A 17,164-nucleotide genomic window follows, 5' to 3' on the forward strand; every position below is an offset into this window, starting at 1 on the left:
CAAATACACAAAGTAATATCAGTAATATTCAGACAATGTCACAAATTAGGTTACTTGATTTGTAACCTAAAACCAGAAAAGTTTATTTTACTTTGTTCAAAATAAGACACAATAATTAAACTTTTGTGTATTTTCATTTTAAAATAGTATAAATTTGAGTCATTTCTTAGACGTTTGGACCTCACTGTACATACAGTAGCTACTGTAGAATAAATAATTTAGCAAATTATGCATTGTAAGATTTATAATGTTGTTCCAAATACTGTGTGATATAATGAAAGTATCCACAGTACTCCATAGGGTTTTAGTTTCCTTTAAACATCATACACTTGATCTTGATGACATCACTTTTTATGAGTATTGATGTCAGTGGATCAGTTACATCACCAGCAGCTATGAGAGGTGGGCTCTCAGCCATACTCGGATGTCCTGGCAGGTTTAAGGCGGCCCGAAACGGTCATTCATCAGGACATAAAAGCTATTCCAATCTGGAAAGCTACACACAGTGGAACTGGTTATTAAAACATACAGCTGAGTGACTGGCTCTGTGCTAGCAGTGCGTTTAAATGACGCAGTGTATTTAATCAAAACTGTACAGGGACAAACAGTGCCATATCAATCTGATTTTCCACTACTGAGCATGCAAACACAAACAGTAACTCATCGATTTCAATTTCCGTTTCCCTAATGTTGGTTTTATTTGACATATTACTTAATAGATCTCAGCTACACAGTTGAAAGATGAGTCCTCCAGTGAATCTTTCCCTCGCACACAGATTTTAGCTCAGGAATAAACAGTGTCACCACAGTGAGTACCCACTGCCTACCGGTGGGAGTACAAAGGTACCACTTTAGGTCTCTGAGGTTGGGTACCACACATAGCTGCCATTCCAAGCACTTAAAAAGAAGTAAACACTGAAATAATCTCCCATCTGTATGTACATACTGCCATCTGTTACAAACTTCTAGCTTTTATAGTCATGGGGACACAGAGTACACTCTTAAAAATAAAGTTCAAGTTTTGGTTTCCCACAGAACCATGTCTTATCTACATTTTAATAATAGTAATAGTATTTTAAAGGTAGGGCACACTGCAAAAATGATTTTCAAGAAAAATATCAAATTTAAGTGATTTTGTGCGTAAAACAAGCAAAAAAAAAAAAATCAGCAAATGGGGTAAGCAAATTTTTCTTGAATTTTTCTTGAATTTAGTGTTTAATAAAAATGTTTTTTTTGCTTACCCCATTGGCAGATTTTTTGCTTGTTTTATGCACAAAATCACTTAAATTTGATATTTTTGATCTAACAACTAGACTTGTTTTCTTGGTCATTTTACTCATCAAGAAAAAGCATCTTAATTTAAGATTTTTTAGAATTTTTTACTGAAAACAAAAATACTAAGATTTTTTTTCTTGAAAATAATTATACAATGTATCACGATACGATACGTTGCATGTTGCGATACATTGCAATACTTTTTTCTTTGTTTTTTATCAAAAAGGTAAAAAAATAGAGCTGACTTTTTTTTACTTTTTTTAAGCCAAAGTGCTTCCACACGTCGGCTTTGAAAGCTGCAGGCATTTTAAAATTTTCTGCCATTTTCTCACTTCCGCTAACTTCTGAGACATTGGCCGAATATGACAGACAACTGGACAGCGACAACTACAGCAGTGGTGGAGATTGAAATATCGATACAGTATTGTGGAAAAAATTTATCAAGATAGTTAGCTGTATCTATAGTTTTGCGCAGCCCTAGTTAAAGGTCACACACTGCAAAAAATTATTTTTAAGAAAAAAAATTCTTAGTATTTTTTCTTGATTTCAGTAAAAATATCTAAAAATTCTTAAATTAAGATGCTTTTTCTTGATGAGCAAAATGACCCAAGAAAATAAGTCTAGTTGTTAGATCAAAAATATCAAATAAAACAAATCTTGAACATTTTTCTTAAACACTAAATTCAAGAAAAAAAAAACAAGAAAACTTTGCTTACTCCATTGGTAGATTTTTTTGCTTGTTTAATGCACAAAATCACTTCAATTTGATATTTTTGGTCTTAAAACTAGACTCATTTTCTTGCGTCGTTTTACTCATCAAGAAAATGCATCTTAATTTAAGAATTTTTAGATATTTTTACTGAAAACAAAACAAAAATACTAAGAATTTTTTTTCTTGAAAATCATTTTTTGCAGTGCATAACTGAGATTTTATTTACTGAAAGTATTTACTTAAACATGGAAAAGCAATAAATTTCAGTATAAGTGTGCTTTATTTTGTATTTCACAAACTCTGAAGTAATTTCTTTGAAACAGCCTATTGATAAGATTTGTAATTAGCTTTCTAAACTTCCCACATTATGAAATCCATTACTCTCAGATAATATGGGGTTTCCAATGAAGCTGTAAATGCATGCGATGATTCCTAGCAACAAGGTGTGTCTGTGTATACAGGTGAAGGTGAGCGGGATGCCTCACGGCCTCTGGAGGCGTGCATAGACCGGAAGAGGGCGGAGCTTAGACTGTCACACAAAATTGAGTAGCACATGAACCATGAGACATATAGTAGATTGTTAAAGTCAAAGATAGATCAATGAGAGACAGGAAATAAGAGACATTTATCTGACTGACACAGGGCCATCATGGCTCTAACTGACTCATCTTTTCCCATATATGTGCAGTTTTCGAGGGACAAGTACATCATGGATGGACCGCCAGAGAAGCTACGGAGAGAACTAGAGGAAGAACTGAAACTAAGTAGCGAGGAACCACGAAGCCATGCCTGGTATCACGGAGCCATCCCTAGACAGGTACTTCTTCAATCTCTCTCTCCTTTTTTTGTGGCATTTCTTTGACACAAACATTTATTCTCTTTATGGAAAAAGTTAATGAAATAAAGATGTGGCCATGTTTGCTTCAACAGGAAAATACTTGCAAAAACTTGCACAGCTATTGCTAAGTTACACAATAGTACTGTAGTGTTACTATGGTACAGCGATGATAACAGATAAAGATATGTACTAGATTACCTCATCGTGGTTTTGTATAGTACTTCAGCTAGTTAAAAGAATACTATGGTGTTACCATGATTCATGCTCAGAAAAAAACATGGTAAAATCACACCTGCTAAACACCTAAAAATCATAAAAGATTATATTTTTTTATGCATGGCATTCACCTTTCTTACTATTGCAAACCATGAATCTGTAAACACAATATCTCAATTTTAAAAAAGTTCAATTTATATTCATTTATTATTTGTTTGGCATTTATTATTTTCTGTTTTAAGCTAGCATTTGATTTTCAAGTCCCAATGGTTGTAATAAATTCAACAATACATTTTTCATTTTATTAAAACCTATGCTTTTCCTCAAATCCTGAAACGAAATGAAGTCATTTGTTGATCAATACTTGTTTTAAACTGGTTGAGAGGCACCAAACCTGCTCAAAACTGGAACGGCCAGATACACACCCAGACCTGTCTGTCACCGAAATGAAACATTATAATGAATCTAATCTAAATCGTAAGCCTTTTGAGATACCTACTATGCAAGAATGACATCTACTTTGCTTGCAATTGGACGACACAACTCTGGTGCCCAGCCTTTAAATATCATACAGCTTATAAACAGTAAGCTTTATACAGAAAAATCTATCACCAGTTTCTCATCACAGTGTTGACAGCTATAGTTCCTCTCCTATCACCAATCCTTTGCAGGATTTGCCCCTGAAAGTGACAACTCGTCTGTCTACATCTATGTCAGAGCAAGTTTAGTCCCTTGATGAATCATGACTGCTATTTGACCCAATATGTATTTATTTCATGCAACATGGAAACAGAACTACCAGCATGCGGATATTATTGTTTACAGTATAAATATATTGGCGAACAAAGTCATTCATCAAGGTTCGACTTTTGAACCCTTTAAACTGTGTTGTGGAGTCAAAACATTGCTTTGCTTGTTAAACTACATTAGTAAGCATTTAAAATGTATTTTAAAAATCAATTTACAAGAAATAGGTACTTAAAGGAAAACACAGTTTTTCAATATTTTATTATGTTTTTTTACCTCAACTTACACAAATTAATACTGTACATACCTGTCTTTTTTTAATGCATGCACTTTTAATCTTTGTGTTAGCATTTAGCCTAGCCCCATTCATTCCTTAGGATCCAAACAGGGATGAATTTAGAAGCCACCAAACACTTCCATGTTTTTTCTATTTAAAGACTGTTACATGACTAGTTAAACGGGTAAGTATGGTGGCACAAAAGAAAACTTTTGTTTGGAGCCATAGGAATGAATGGGGCTAGGCTAAATGCTAACAGATTCAAGAAGCGCTGTACAATCTTAAAAGTGCACGCATCGAAAAAAGACAGGCATGTACCAATTCATCCAAGTTGAGACAAGAACACAGCAAAACATTTAAAAAACTGTGGTGTTCGCCCTTAAAGAATATGTTTATTTTCTAAATGTCCTTTTAGTCGTTCTGCAAACTTTCCCTTGAAGGACAGACAAAAGTAAGCAGTGAGTCTGTAGACACTTATTTATCTCTTTGTGTAATGCACAAATCCTTACACACCCTGTTATTATGCATTCAGGGTTTCACAAAGCCCCTGGCAGCACGTGGGCCGCAATACAGGTTGTGTTTACCCGCAACTCTTCGTCTTTCAGTGGGGCGAGTCTGACCTGTTTGACTAATGTCAAACAAACTGCACACCGGAGAAAAGCAGTCATTCACTAACTCTATATACTCTGTGTGAAATGACCCGTGGATGAATTTGTCACTGTGGAACGATTGAGACGTGTTACTGATCTGGAATTTATTATTTGTGACACAAGGCAGTAAAAAAACAGCATATTGTTAAGCAGTTCTGACAAACACAATAACTGACAAATACAATTGAATCATGAACCAAGTTTTCTTACTTGTTTGTACGATTAATTTAAAGGAAAACACCACTATGTCCTTACCTCAACTTAGACAAATGAATACATACCTATTTTTATTCAAAATGCACTTAATCTTTGTACAGCGCATCGTGAATGTGTTAGCATTTAGCCTAGCCCCATTCATTCCTTAGGATCCAAACAGGGATGATTTTAGAAACCACTATTTAAAGACTGTGACGTGAGTAGTTACACGAGTAAGTATGGTAGCACAAAATAAAATGTGGCGCGCAGTAACATCATCACCCCTGACTATTCCCCCTCTTGCTCAAGCTTCCATCAATATTATTGCGCCCGAGGTCGAAGTGCTGCAAACTAAGTGCTCTTCCACCATACAATATAGTTCTCATTTTTTATCCCCTTAAAATAATCACCACATTTTATTTTGTGCCACCATACTTACTTGTGTAACTACTCATGGGACAGTCTATAAATAGGGAAACCATGGAACTGTTTTGGGGCTTTTAAATTCATCCCAGTTTGGATCCTAAGGATTGAATGGGGCTAGGCTATCCGATATGCTTTGAGGTCAAATAAAGATGCATAAAATGTTTCACTAAAAATTTTATTAAAACATTTTAAAAATCATATGGTAACATAAGGTAGTTGTAATGTACTCTTAGACCTTGTTCACACTGTCAGTCCTAGTCCGATTTTGGTGCATATCCGACTCCAATCACATTTAGATCGCATGAACGGCCAAAAAACGCATAAAATCAGTTTTTTTTCTAATCTGTTTCAGGCTACATCCAGAGGTGGTTTGAAATCTGCTTCAAATCGCATTTCCGGAAATCCATTTCACTCTGTTCGCATTTGTGTAGCTTTTTGGTTATGTCATGCTGTCACGTCACGTAAACGCAATCCCAGCGCGAACTTTGGAACAGACCATTTCTAACTAAATGATGGGGTTTGGGAAAGTTTATGTATTGGGGAATATAGTTACTACAACGTCAGACATCAAGGCAGATTGTCGTGCCAGCACGACGTCATTGCCATAGAAACAGCAGATAGCAAAGCAGATAATCCGTAATACGGCAGAACGCTACAGGACGCAGAGATCGGATCTGAACAGTTGTGACGCACAATATGGACAGTGAGTCAAATCGGATATGCACAAAAATCGGATATGGACTGACAGTGTGAACAAGGTATTATTGTGTAAAATAATTATTTAAATTTTGCTCTGTCCATCGCAGCGTGCTTGTAATGGCAAAATCAAATGGAAGGATAGATGTAGAGGTTTGGGGTGCTCAGATTGTCAAATATGTACTTAGGGAGGCCACAAAAAAAAAGGTTGGGAACCACTGGTTTAGACTGCCTTTCCGAACTATCCATTGAGATTTATTAATATTCTGAATCACTTCCAGAATACAGTTTGGAGAGACGATCCATCATTATAAAACGGGCAGTTCTGATCCTTTATTCTGATTGGTTGAAAAGCGTTCTAAGCCATAATAAAATACCCCGGTAACCCCACGGTTCAGACCTCATTACGTAAGTATCACTGCGCCACTGTTGCTATGTACTGATTTATGAAAATTCACACCCCAGTCTTTAATCATATTTTCATTGTGTCTTTGCTGCGTTTGTGTTGGTTGGGAACTGCGCTCTGTTGCAGCCACACTTGATTCTGAGGAACTACTTTGTTTGGGCGGAAGAGTAATATTTGTACTATTATAATTTCAACTTATTTGTGTTTTATTTTATGAAATCCTGCTATGCATATGAAGTAACCGTTTTATAAAAGCAATAAGCCCTGCGAAGCAGTGGTGTGACAGTGCATTTTATAACAGATAAGAGGGTTTTAACAATGCCCCTTACCTTTTATAAAACGCACTGGTAACCCACTGCTTCTTGGGGTTATTGCTTTATTTTAAACTGCTTGAATGCACTGGAGATCCACAAAGAAACTGTTTTGGTCATGCTATGTATCACTGTCACTCTCGTAATGTTTACTGTGCGTGTGTACATAATATAATCATAGAGCAAGTCATTAGTACAAAACCAGACATGGATTTATGAGTAGAAGACTTTAAATATTTACTCTATTTACTATTATCAAAGATACACTTATCTTATACAATATATAAGAATGAATATTTTCTCTTTCTGTGCACACATGTACACCCATAGAACAGCATAATGATTTTTCTTTATTTCAGGTGGCAGAAAACCTGGTCCAGCGAGACGGCGACTTTCTGATTCGCGATTCACTGTCCAGCCCTGGAAACTACGTCCTGACCTGCCAGTGGAAGAACACAGCCCAGCACTTTAAAATCAACAAACAAGTAGTAGCCTTGAACGAGGCCTATTCACGGGTTCAGTACTTGTTTGAAAAGGACGGCTTCGACAGCATCCCGGCGTTAGTGCGATACTACGTGGGCAACCGTGAGCCGGTGTCCGAGGTTGTGGGAGCCATTATATTTCAGCCAATCAACAGAGCTCTGCCTCTCAGATACTTGGAAGAGAAGTACAGAGTCGGATGTACACGCACGGAGGTGGGATACTCCGAGAGGAAGAATCTGACTTCCAAACGGTTGAGTCTGAATATCGTGAACGGACACGCCCAGGATCACACCCTCGGCCGTGGGAATCTCCTCAGGTGAGGGAAAGACTATCCTAGGGCTGTTTTCCTATCGTTCATTAAGAATCTCTTTAGGGCCAAGAGGGAATCATTGGAAAGTTTTTGATACAAAGTCACATACGTGAGAATGATTTATTATTGCACTCATTATAATTTAGTCTTAAATACTTCTTTAAACAAACTATAAAAAAACTTATACACAGATGTATCTTTCCTCACATTAAAAATGGAGAATAATTACAACGAAAAGAAACATTAATATTACATAATTATTGTCATTTATTACAATAGGTGGTGAACTACTAGAATAAGTGACTGTATTAAGTCTTTTGTTTTCCAGGTTTCTGGAAAACAAATAATTTTTAAGATGTGGCTGTGCTGCTTGTACACAAGAATAAAAGCCATTATTTTAAAATTGCTCATAATAAGTGTGTAACGGCCCACATCAAGCACTCATAGCAATTGAAAGGGTGTGTTTGTGAGCGTGGGAGTGATTCATGTCATCGTAGTTTAGAAAACACTCAGGGAAGAAACTTAGTGACCTGTCTTTCTCCTTCCAGTAACAAGGATAAGTGCGGAAGTCAACCGGCATGTCTAAACCACGTTCAGGAGAGGAGACGGCCGCTGAAGACCCATCAGTCGGAAAGTTTTCTCCCAATCGGTGAGCGTCTGTCAGCTTTCATCTTCCTTGATACTCTGTCACGCCTCCAAATCTCTAGCGATACGCACGTCTGACAGTTTTGAAAACCAGTCATCTTCTCTACGTGCACTTTGTGCCGGAGCGAAAGTAATTCTCAAAGTCAAAATGTCCTTCTGGTCTCTGAGATTTACTTTGAATGTTAAATGTGTGAAACGAGACATTAGATTACAATGCGAAATAAAAGCTCTTTGGAGCAGAATAAATATGGGGCAGAATAAATATGGAGATAATTTATGCTCGTGTCAGTTGGCTCGACATGCGAACGCATCAAAAACCAGAGCACTGATTCTGTTTTGTGATGCAGAATGTAAAACCCTCAGTTTTGGAGGCTTTAGTGCTATTTCATTGAATTATTCATTTGCTTTCAGGCTGCAGACCCCAGGCGCAGGTGCCACATATGGAGCGTCAGCCGTGCCCCAAATCGCCAGTTTTCCGAACCGGAAGTGAGCCAGCCCTGAGCCCCACAGTACCCCGCCGGATGACTTTTGACACCCAGCCAGGCGAGGCCATCCGCGGATCCGACAGCCAGTTATGCCCCAGGCCACCCCCTAAACCGAGCAAGGTGCCCTCTATGAGAACATCCGGCGCCCCACCGGTACCTCCAGCGAAGCCCCAAAAACAGCATCCTATATCCCAGCAACCATCAGGTAGTCTATCGAGTCCAGAATTTAGCTACTGTGAACTGAGTCCCTGCAGCCCCGCTGAATGGGAAAATATGAACAGCTTACATACCAACGGCTATGTGGAACGGCTAAAGAGCGAAGCGGATTTAAAGAGAACTGATAGCAGTAATAAGTTGGATCGCAGTTCCTACCATAACGCCATCCAGGCCCTGGACCACGACAGCGAGGAAGATAACACAGATGAAGAGGATACCAAAAAAGCTAAAGCTTTTAGAAGACCCGTGGTCGAAACAGAATCCGCGTTTCAACCGGGAGAAGCAAACTTTGGCCTTCTGCCGGCAGAGAACAAGCCTCTGGAGATGACAGTATTGAAAAAAGCCAAGGAACTCGTCGTTGGTCAGGATCCAAAGACTATTGCTAAACATATCCTGCATGCAGACTGTCAGGTATGAGATTAGGAAGTGATTTGTAATTCACAATACGATACTGATTCTCTCGTACAGTTCTGTGGTACATTTATTTTTATTAAATTTAGGGGTATTTAGATTAATTTAGTGTCTGACAGCGGACTCAAAGTTTTCTGCATCTGTCTTTTCGTTGCTACCAACGCTTTATTATTACATCGCAATCTGACGCACAGGCAAACACTAGCATTTCCTTTACCCTTTAAATTGCGCAAACTGAAATAGCGAATTGCGCAATGCGCTCAATGGAGAAACACGGCAAATCCACAAAAACGTATCGGCATGGCGTGGTACCGTATAAAGTCAAACATACCCCCGCCATAGTTTTTGAAATGATTTATTGCATAATTAAGTTTTAGTCGCATAACATTGAAATGAAATATTCGCAATAGTTTTTTGTTGATGTTTAAAAAATAACGCTAAAGTTTTGCGCAAATATTTAATGGAAAGGCAGCTATAGTTTTCTACAGTACATCTGTCTTTTTGTTGCTAGCCACGCTTTATTATTACATTACAATCTGATGCACAGGCAGACACTAGCTGCGTTTCCATTACCCTTTAAATTGTGCAAACTTAAATAGCGAATTGCGCAATGCGCCCAATAGAAAAACACGGCAAACCCGCATAAACGCTCATATATTGCAAAAATGTTTTTACGCTCTGTGAGGTAGTTTTTTGGGCAATGCGAAAAAGGGCTATATCGCAAAACTGCAATGGACAATTTACAGGTTACCTGACGTCCGTAGTAGTCTCATGATCATTCTTTTAAAATGGCGCAGTATGTTTGATTAGAGGACAAGACGAGTTGCTGTTCCTGTATTTTGATGTTATCTTCATGTTGTGGTATCGTATAAAATCGAACACACTCGTCGGCATAGTTTTTAGAATGATTTATCGCAAAATTAAGTTTTAGTCGCATAACATCGGTTAATCGAAATGCAATATTTGCAATATTTTTTGTTGACGTCTAAAAAAATAACGCTAAAGTTTTCCGCAAATATTTAATGGAAAGGCAGCTATAGTTTTCTACATCTGTCTTTGCACTGCTACCAATGCTTTATTGTTACATCACAGTCTGACACTAGCTGCATTTCCATTACCCTTTAAATTGCGCAAACTTAAATAACGAATTGCGCAATATACCCAATGGAAAAACACAGCAAATCCGCAAAAACTCTCATATATCGCAAAAAGTTTTTACGCTCTGGGAGGTGGTTTTTCAGGCAATGCGAAAAAGGGATATATCGAAAAACCTGACATTCTTAAAAGTCACATGATCATTCTTTTAACTCTGTCACCGCCAGCGTTTTTAAAAAAAGTTGCCAGCCAGCGCCAGCGTTTTTCATGATTTTCACCAAAGTTTAATGCCTTCCAGAAAATGTTCTTCTTTAAATATATTAACATACAATATACCAAATGAAAGAACAGACCCTTTCATCCTACCTTCAGTAGTTCTTTTGTAATCAGCTTTTGAATATGGGTAGGTTTCTGCAAAAACACCACATTTTGAGCAAAAAGCAGAGATAATTCCATTTTTGTGACGGACTTTTCATAGAGTTCCCATTCAGAGCGATCTTTAAAACAGACACGGACATGCAGCCGCTTGGAATAGGGTAATACTTCGGAGTTTAAAAAGTTGCGGAAGGGTGGATAATAGCGGTATTGCGGAAATACGGAAAATCTCGTCATTGGCGGAGAAGCGTTTTCTCTTAATTGACGAGAGATCTCATCAATGGCGGTGAAAGAGTTAAAATAGCACAGTATGTTTGATCAGAGGACAAGACAGAAGAGGCGTGTTCGACTTCATGTGGCGTCACAAGAACCATCAAGCGCATGACAGCAAAAAAACGCGAGAGGGATTAAGGAGTCGACTGCTCTGTATGCTTTTGAGTCACTGTTGCTGTATTTTGATGTTATCTGCATGTTGTGGTACCGTATAATGTCGAACACACGTTAGACGTTTTTGGAATGATTTATTGCAAAATCAAGTTTTAGTCGCATAACTTTGAAATGGAATATTCGCAATAGTTTTTTGTTGACGTTTAAAAAATAACGCTAAAGCTCTGCGCAAATATTTAATGAAAAGGCAGCTATAGTTTTCTACATCTGTCTTTGCACTGCTACCAACATTTTATTGTTGCATCACAATCTGACGCATGGGCGGACAGTAAAGTTAGTAAATAAAATAATCGGCACTTTGCCTGAAATGTGTGGACAGACGTTACGTGGAAAGTGTCAAAATAAAGGTACCTCATATTGATATTTTTCATGTGAAATTGATGCATCGATCCATCCATATTGATGGGTTGTTACACCCCAGTTTATAATCTTACTAACATGGGTTTTAAATGTTTGAGTGTTTCTGTAGCGTAGAACTCTGCGTTACCAGCCGAAAGGTCATGGGTTAAATTCCCAGGAAGCACGTACTGTTAAAAAGTGTGAAAGCACTATAAATAGCTTTAAAATAAAGCCAAGTGCATCAATATGTCAAATGTGAACAATGTCATTTTATTTCGACTTTAAACACAATAGATGACTAATCTACAAGACTTTTTTATAGGTTTATAGGTTTCAGTTTCAAAATACAGGAGGGTATAAAAACGAAACGTACGATGACAAAGATCATCAAAGTAGATATCCATCCACACCCAGACACCGAATACAAGCATGAACCATACATCTATAATTAAAATCTCATTATGTGAGTCAGCCTTCTCTTCAAATTGGACACTGGTTATTCCTGCCAACCTAAAAACAAACCACAGCTGTGCCATTGAGCAAGAACCATATTTTACATTTGATTAAAAATAACTCAAAAAGACTCATGACTGCCCTTTTCTACATTTCCCTCTGCCTGTAACAGTGACACCAGGCTTTTGTCTGGGTGGTTGGGAATTCAATGTTAAGTTTGTTATCTTTCAAATAACAAACACGGATCTTTCAAATATTTTTAAATCATAGCTTAGCTTCTTAGTAGATCATTGGCATGGGTTTATTTCATGCAAGTGTCGTATGTGTGTGCATACAGGTTGCCAGGATACTGAATGTGTCCGAGGAGATGAAAGGTCAGATGGGTGTGACCTCCGGGCTGGAATTGGTGACCCTTCCTCATGGGAGACAGCTGCGTCAGGATCTCATGGAAAGGTAAACGGGTGCTGTCACAATACATGAATTTCACTGACAGTCAGGGCAAAAAGCTAATTTTCACAAGAAATTATTAAAGGAATAGTTTATTTAAAAAAATGAAAATTTTCATAATTTAACCTCATGCCCTCCTAGAAATACAGCAGTGGCGGCCGGTGACTTCTTTATTCGAGGGCGCTCGATGCGAAGTTCGTCACAACATTTATGTAGCCTGTCATGTGTGTGGTTCGTAATTTCAAAATATGTGTTCTGCGTGTCGAGTTCATCATGTGTCTTCTCAAAATAAGTGCCTGCTGCAGACACGTCTAAAGGGTTTATGATAAAAGAGACGCTCGCGTTTGCCAGATACTCAGAGTTTATAATCAGAGTTTACTGTTAAGTGAGTGTCTTGCGTGTATTTTGTGAACGTGAGCGTCTCTTTTATCATAAACTGTTTTGATGTGTGTGCAGCAGGCACTTATTTTGACAAAACACGTGATGCACATGGTTCATATGACGCAATAAACACATATTTTGAAAACACAAGCAACACACAAGTTATTCGAACAGTTATTTTGAATTTGGACCCCTCGGAGAAGTCACGAGCCGCCACTGATATACAGTATGTGACTTTTTTATTTAGCCAAACACAATCCGAGTTATATTAAATTATATGCATGCTCTTCTTAGCTTTGTAATGACATTAAATTGTGCTCAAGTTTTTGAGACTCCAAAATATTTAGCAATCGATACGTCACGTTTTAATGTACATGAAGAACTACAACTCAATGTGGCGGCATGTCCGTAACTTTAAAGGAACAGTATGTAGGATTGTGGCCAAAACTGGTATTGCAATCACAAAACTTGTGGCTAAAACTGGTACTGCAATCACACAACTGGTGGCCAATACACAACATGACAACATAAACATCAGTTGAGGGCTACAACTCCACTTTTTAAATGACAATATCCTGGCCAGACCACTGTTGTCAGTGATATATAAGTGTTTGAAATGAAAATGATTTCTTAATGTCTAGTGACACATCAGGGCCATTTTATGATTAATTGATATACATTTCTTACATACTGTTCCTTTAAAATTCATTGGTTCTTGCCTGTCTCTTGACTAGTTGTAAAATGTAAGTAATTTTAAGAAATGTTATATTTTGGTGAACTACTCCTTTAACTCTTTAAATACTACTAAAAGAATGTACTTGTTGAGAAGTAAACGAAATGAAATGGTTTGGGCAACAATGCTGTACATCTGATTTAATGCTGAGTCTGACGCCAAGTAGGCTTTACATTTAACATGCATGACTTGTCCTTTTTAAACAGGCATAACACCATGGCAATTGGCGTTGCTGTGGATATCCTAGGGTGCACAGGAAGTCTAGAGGAGAGAGCAGCCACCCTAAACCGGATCATTCTGGTCGCTCTGGAGCTCAAAGACTCTATGGGAGACCTTTATGCGTTTTCCTCAATTATGAAAGCACTGGACATGCCTCAGGTACCAAAACACTCCTCCTATCTAACACACGTGCACTCGCTCTATAAGTGGTTGGGTAAAATATGGACAAACCCAGCTATTAGTTTAAAGAGCACCAATGGTCTGATTCATGATTTTACATTTCCTTTGATCTGTAAGTGTGTATTAGTACATGTTAGCGATATGCAAAAGGTACAAACCCCAAAATAAACGATGACATGAGTTATCGTCTCCAACGTAAATCTCTTTTCTTGGACTACAACAAACACACGAATTGTAGGCAACAGTTTACTTCCTGGAATAGGATATGTAGACAAGACCGACATTATCATAATTCATTCCGATTGGACTCAGCCTGTAAATTAACTCCTGTTAGCAACTGAATCTTTCAAACATGGTAAGGAGGGTCACATCTCCGGTGACGTCCGAGGTATTCAGACCAATCACAACGTACAGATTAGCTGCCCAATCAGGGACAGTTTTGTACAAAATCTGTGCGTTTCAGGAAGACAGGGAAATCCTACAAAAATGTACGGTATGTGGAAAATAATGTGTTTTTTAAAACCATAAACCACGTGAACACATTGCATTATACCAAATACACAAAATAACGTTGTTTTTTAGCAATGAAATAGGTGCTCTTTAAACTAACCTAGAAAATGTTAATATTTGACCCAAGTTGAAACAACAACCCAGCAAAATGAACAATATTTTGTGTTAATTTGAGACATTTTGCATGCATGTGGATGACTGCTGTAAATAAACACGATCTGATATTTTTGTGCGAACAGATCACCAGACTGGATCACACGTGGACCACCTTGCGGAGGAAATACACACAGACGGCCATTATTTATGAAAAATCTTTGAAGCCGTTTTACAAAGGACTGTATGACGGAAGTGGTGGGTTATTAAGAAATCATCCAATCTAAAATGCCATTTACAAGTAGCTTGCAATAAAGTTCTAGCTCTTGTCTTTTCAGCCGAAATACCCCTGAGCAATGCCAGCGTACCACTGCTGATGCCCCTGCTCACCCTGATGGAGAGATCGATGGTTACGTTTGACAGCATGGACATCTGGGAAAATAATGATCAAGGCTGTGAAATCATGTTCCGCCACCTAGAGGCAGCTCGTGCTGTTGCACGCAACGCAGACACGTACACCTGTAATGCACAGCGGGTACTACAGGGTATGTCAAAAGTGCATTATTTTTGGAGTAACATCCATTCATTTAGGAGAAGCCATATAGAGATACATTTGGTAGAAGACTTAAAAGGGTGGTTTCCCGGACAGGGATTAGCTTAAGCCAGGACTAGGTCTCAGTTTAATTAGGAAATATAACTAGTTTTAACAAACATGCCTTACTAAAAACATTACTTATGTGCATTTTGAGGCAAAACAAAGGGTACTGATGTATTTTAAGATTTATTGTTTTCAGTTTGGATAGCTCTTACATTTATTTTAGTCTAGGACAAGTCTGATCCTTGTCCGGGAAACCCTCCTACACTGCAAAAGATGATTTTCAAGAGGAAGGATTCTTGGTGTTTTTGTCTTGTTTTTAGTAAAAATATTAAAAAATTCTTAAATTAAGATGCTATTTCTTGATGAGCAAAACGACAAGAAAGTAAGTCTAGTTTTTAGACCAAAAATATCAAATTTAAGTGATTTTGTGCATAAAACAAGCAAAAAATATGCCAATGGGGTAAGCAAAAAAAAAATCTTGAACATTTTTCATAAACACTAAATTCAATAAATATTTGCTTACCCCATTGGCAGATTTCTTTGCTTGTTTTATGCACAAAATCACTTAAATTTGATGAATTTTTAGATATTTTTACTGAAAACAAGACAAAAATACTAAGATTTTTTTTCTTGAAAATATTTTTTTGCAGTGTAATAGTTCAATTGTGATTTGGCATAGAGCTGCTTAGTACAGAATTAGCATTTTTATGCCATGGGTCCCACTTTAAAGATAATTTTATTAAATGGGTTAATTTTGGTTCTTTAATGGCATCATGCAACTATTTTTTTTAAAGGGATAGTTTACCCAAAAATGAAAATTCTGTTATCATTTTCTCATCCTCATGTTGTTCTAAATCTGTATGAATTTCTTTCTCCTGATGAACACAAAAGAAGATATTTGGATGGATGATTGTGAGCACACAGCTGATTGTAACCATTGACTTCCATAGTAGGAAAACAAATATTATGGAAGTATTGTAATAAATTATGAAAATATTTTGATAAATGATGGTAAACACACAGTTGAATGTACCATCATTTTTGTTTTTCCTACTATGGTAGTCAATGTTTACAATCAGCTGTTGTGCTTACCATAAGTTATCAAAATGTCTTCTTTTGTGTTCATCAGAATTTTTTATAAATTTTTAGAACAGCATGAGGATGAGAAACTGTTTTGGGTGAACTATCCCTTTAAGACTGTGTTGTTATTTGTTCTTTAAAAGACACATACGCATCATAACCATAATATAATAATGTTTTCCTCCTCTCTAGATTTTCAACCCATTGATGACATGTTGGAAATCCTGAGGACTGATTTTCAGTTGCGTCTGCTGTGGGGTAGTAGAGGTGCGGCCGTGAATCAGACAGAACGATACGACAAGTTCAAACTCATCCTTACAGCACTGTCTAAAAAACTCGAACCTCCAGTCAAACACACAGAGCTCTGAAATAAAGAGACTTTCTACATATATTCAATTCAGTATGAGACTCAATGTGTAAATAAAAGCCATCTGTGAATCTGCTGCATGTGGAGCCACGTCAAAAAAAAAAGAACCGGAAAGGTTGCACCCGAAAGATGATGTTCTTCAACGACGTGATCTTCTGAAGATCCAGTTTGGAAGCCATTTATGAGTGCATCTGGCACCTCTCTATGGACAGTTACTGTACGTTCTTGTAGACTTAAATGTGTGTTTGTGCTTCACACATTTAAAACAGGAAGGTAACAATTGCTTTAAAATACATCAAAGAAGGAAAGGTACATACGACTTTTAATTCATTTAAAGGTGCATTGTGTTACTTTTAGAAGGATATCTTGACAGAAATGCAATGTAATATACATACCTATATTATTAGTGGTGTATAAATACCTTACATAATGAACTGTATTGTTTTTATTACCTTAAACAAGCCTTTTTTCACCTACATGGACATTCAATTGCCAATATATCAGCCACCAAATGAATGCAGATTGTGCAAAGAAAGATGTGTATATTT

General features: G+C 37.3%; 1 protein-coding gene across 5 annotated transcripts in view; it reads left to right on the forward strand.

Moving 5' to 3' along the window:
• bcar3 (BCAR3 adaptor protein, NSP family member) overlaps positions 1-16,723 on the forward strand; it is a 116,353-nt gene extending 99,630 nt beyond the window's left edge. For all 5 annotated transcript variants that reach the window (XM_055167869.2, XM_055167870.2, XM_055167871.2 and 2 more), the window contains 9 exons: positions 2,676-2,804; positions 7,109-7,548; positions 8,091-8,191; positions 8,599-9,299; positions 12,346-12,461; positions 13,776-13,947; positions 14,718-14,829; positions 14,910-15,116; positions 16,442-16,723. In XM_055167869.2, coding sequence (XP_055023844.2) covers positions 2,676-2,804; positions 7,109-7,548; positions 8,091-8,191; positions 8,599-9,299; positions 12,346-12,461; positions 13,776-13,947; positions 14,718-14,829; positions 14,910-15,116; positions 16,442-16,617 — 2,154 coding nt within the window. In that variant the 3' untranslated portion in view covers positions 16,618-16,723. The remainder of the gene's footprint in view (positions 1-2,675; positions 2,805-7,108; positions 7,549-8,090; positions 8,192-8,598; positions 9,300-12,345; positions 12,462-13,775; positions 13,948-14,717; positions 14,830-14,909; positions 15,117-16,441) is intronic.
• The last annotated feature ends 441 nt before the right edge of the window (positions 16,724-17,164 follow it).

The sequence above is a fragment of the Misgurnus anguillicaudatus genome, chromosome 5, assembly GCF_027580225.2.
Source record: "Misgurnus anguillicaudatus chromosome 5, ASM2758022v2, whole genome shotgun sequence".
NCBI classification, from domain to species: domain Eukaryota; kingdom Metazoa; phylum Chordata; class Actinopteri; order Cypriniformes; family Cobitidae; genus Misgurnus; species Misgurnus anguillicaudatus.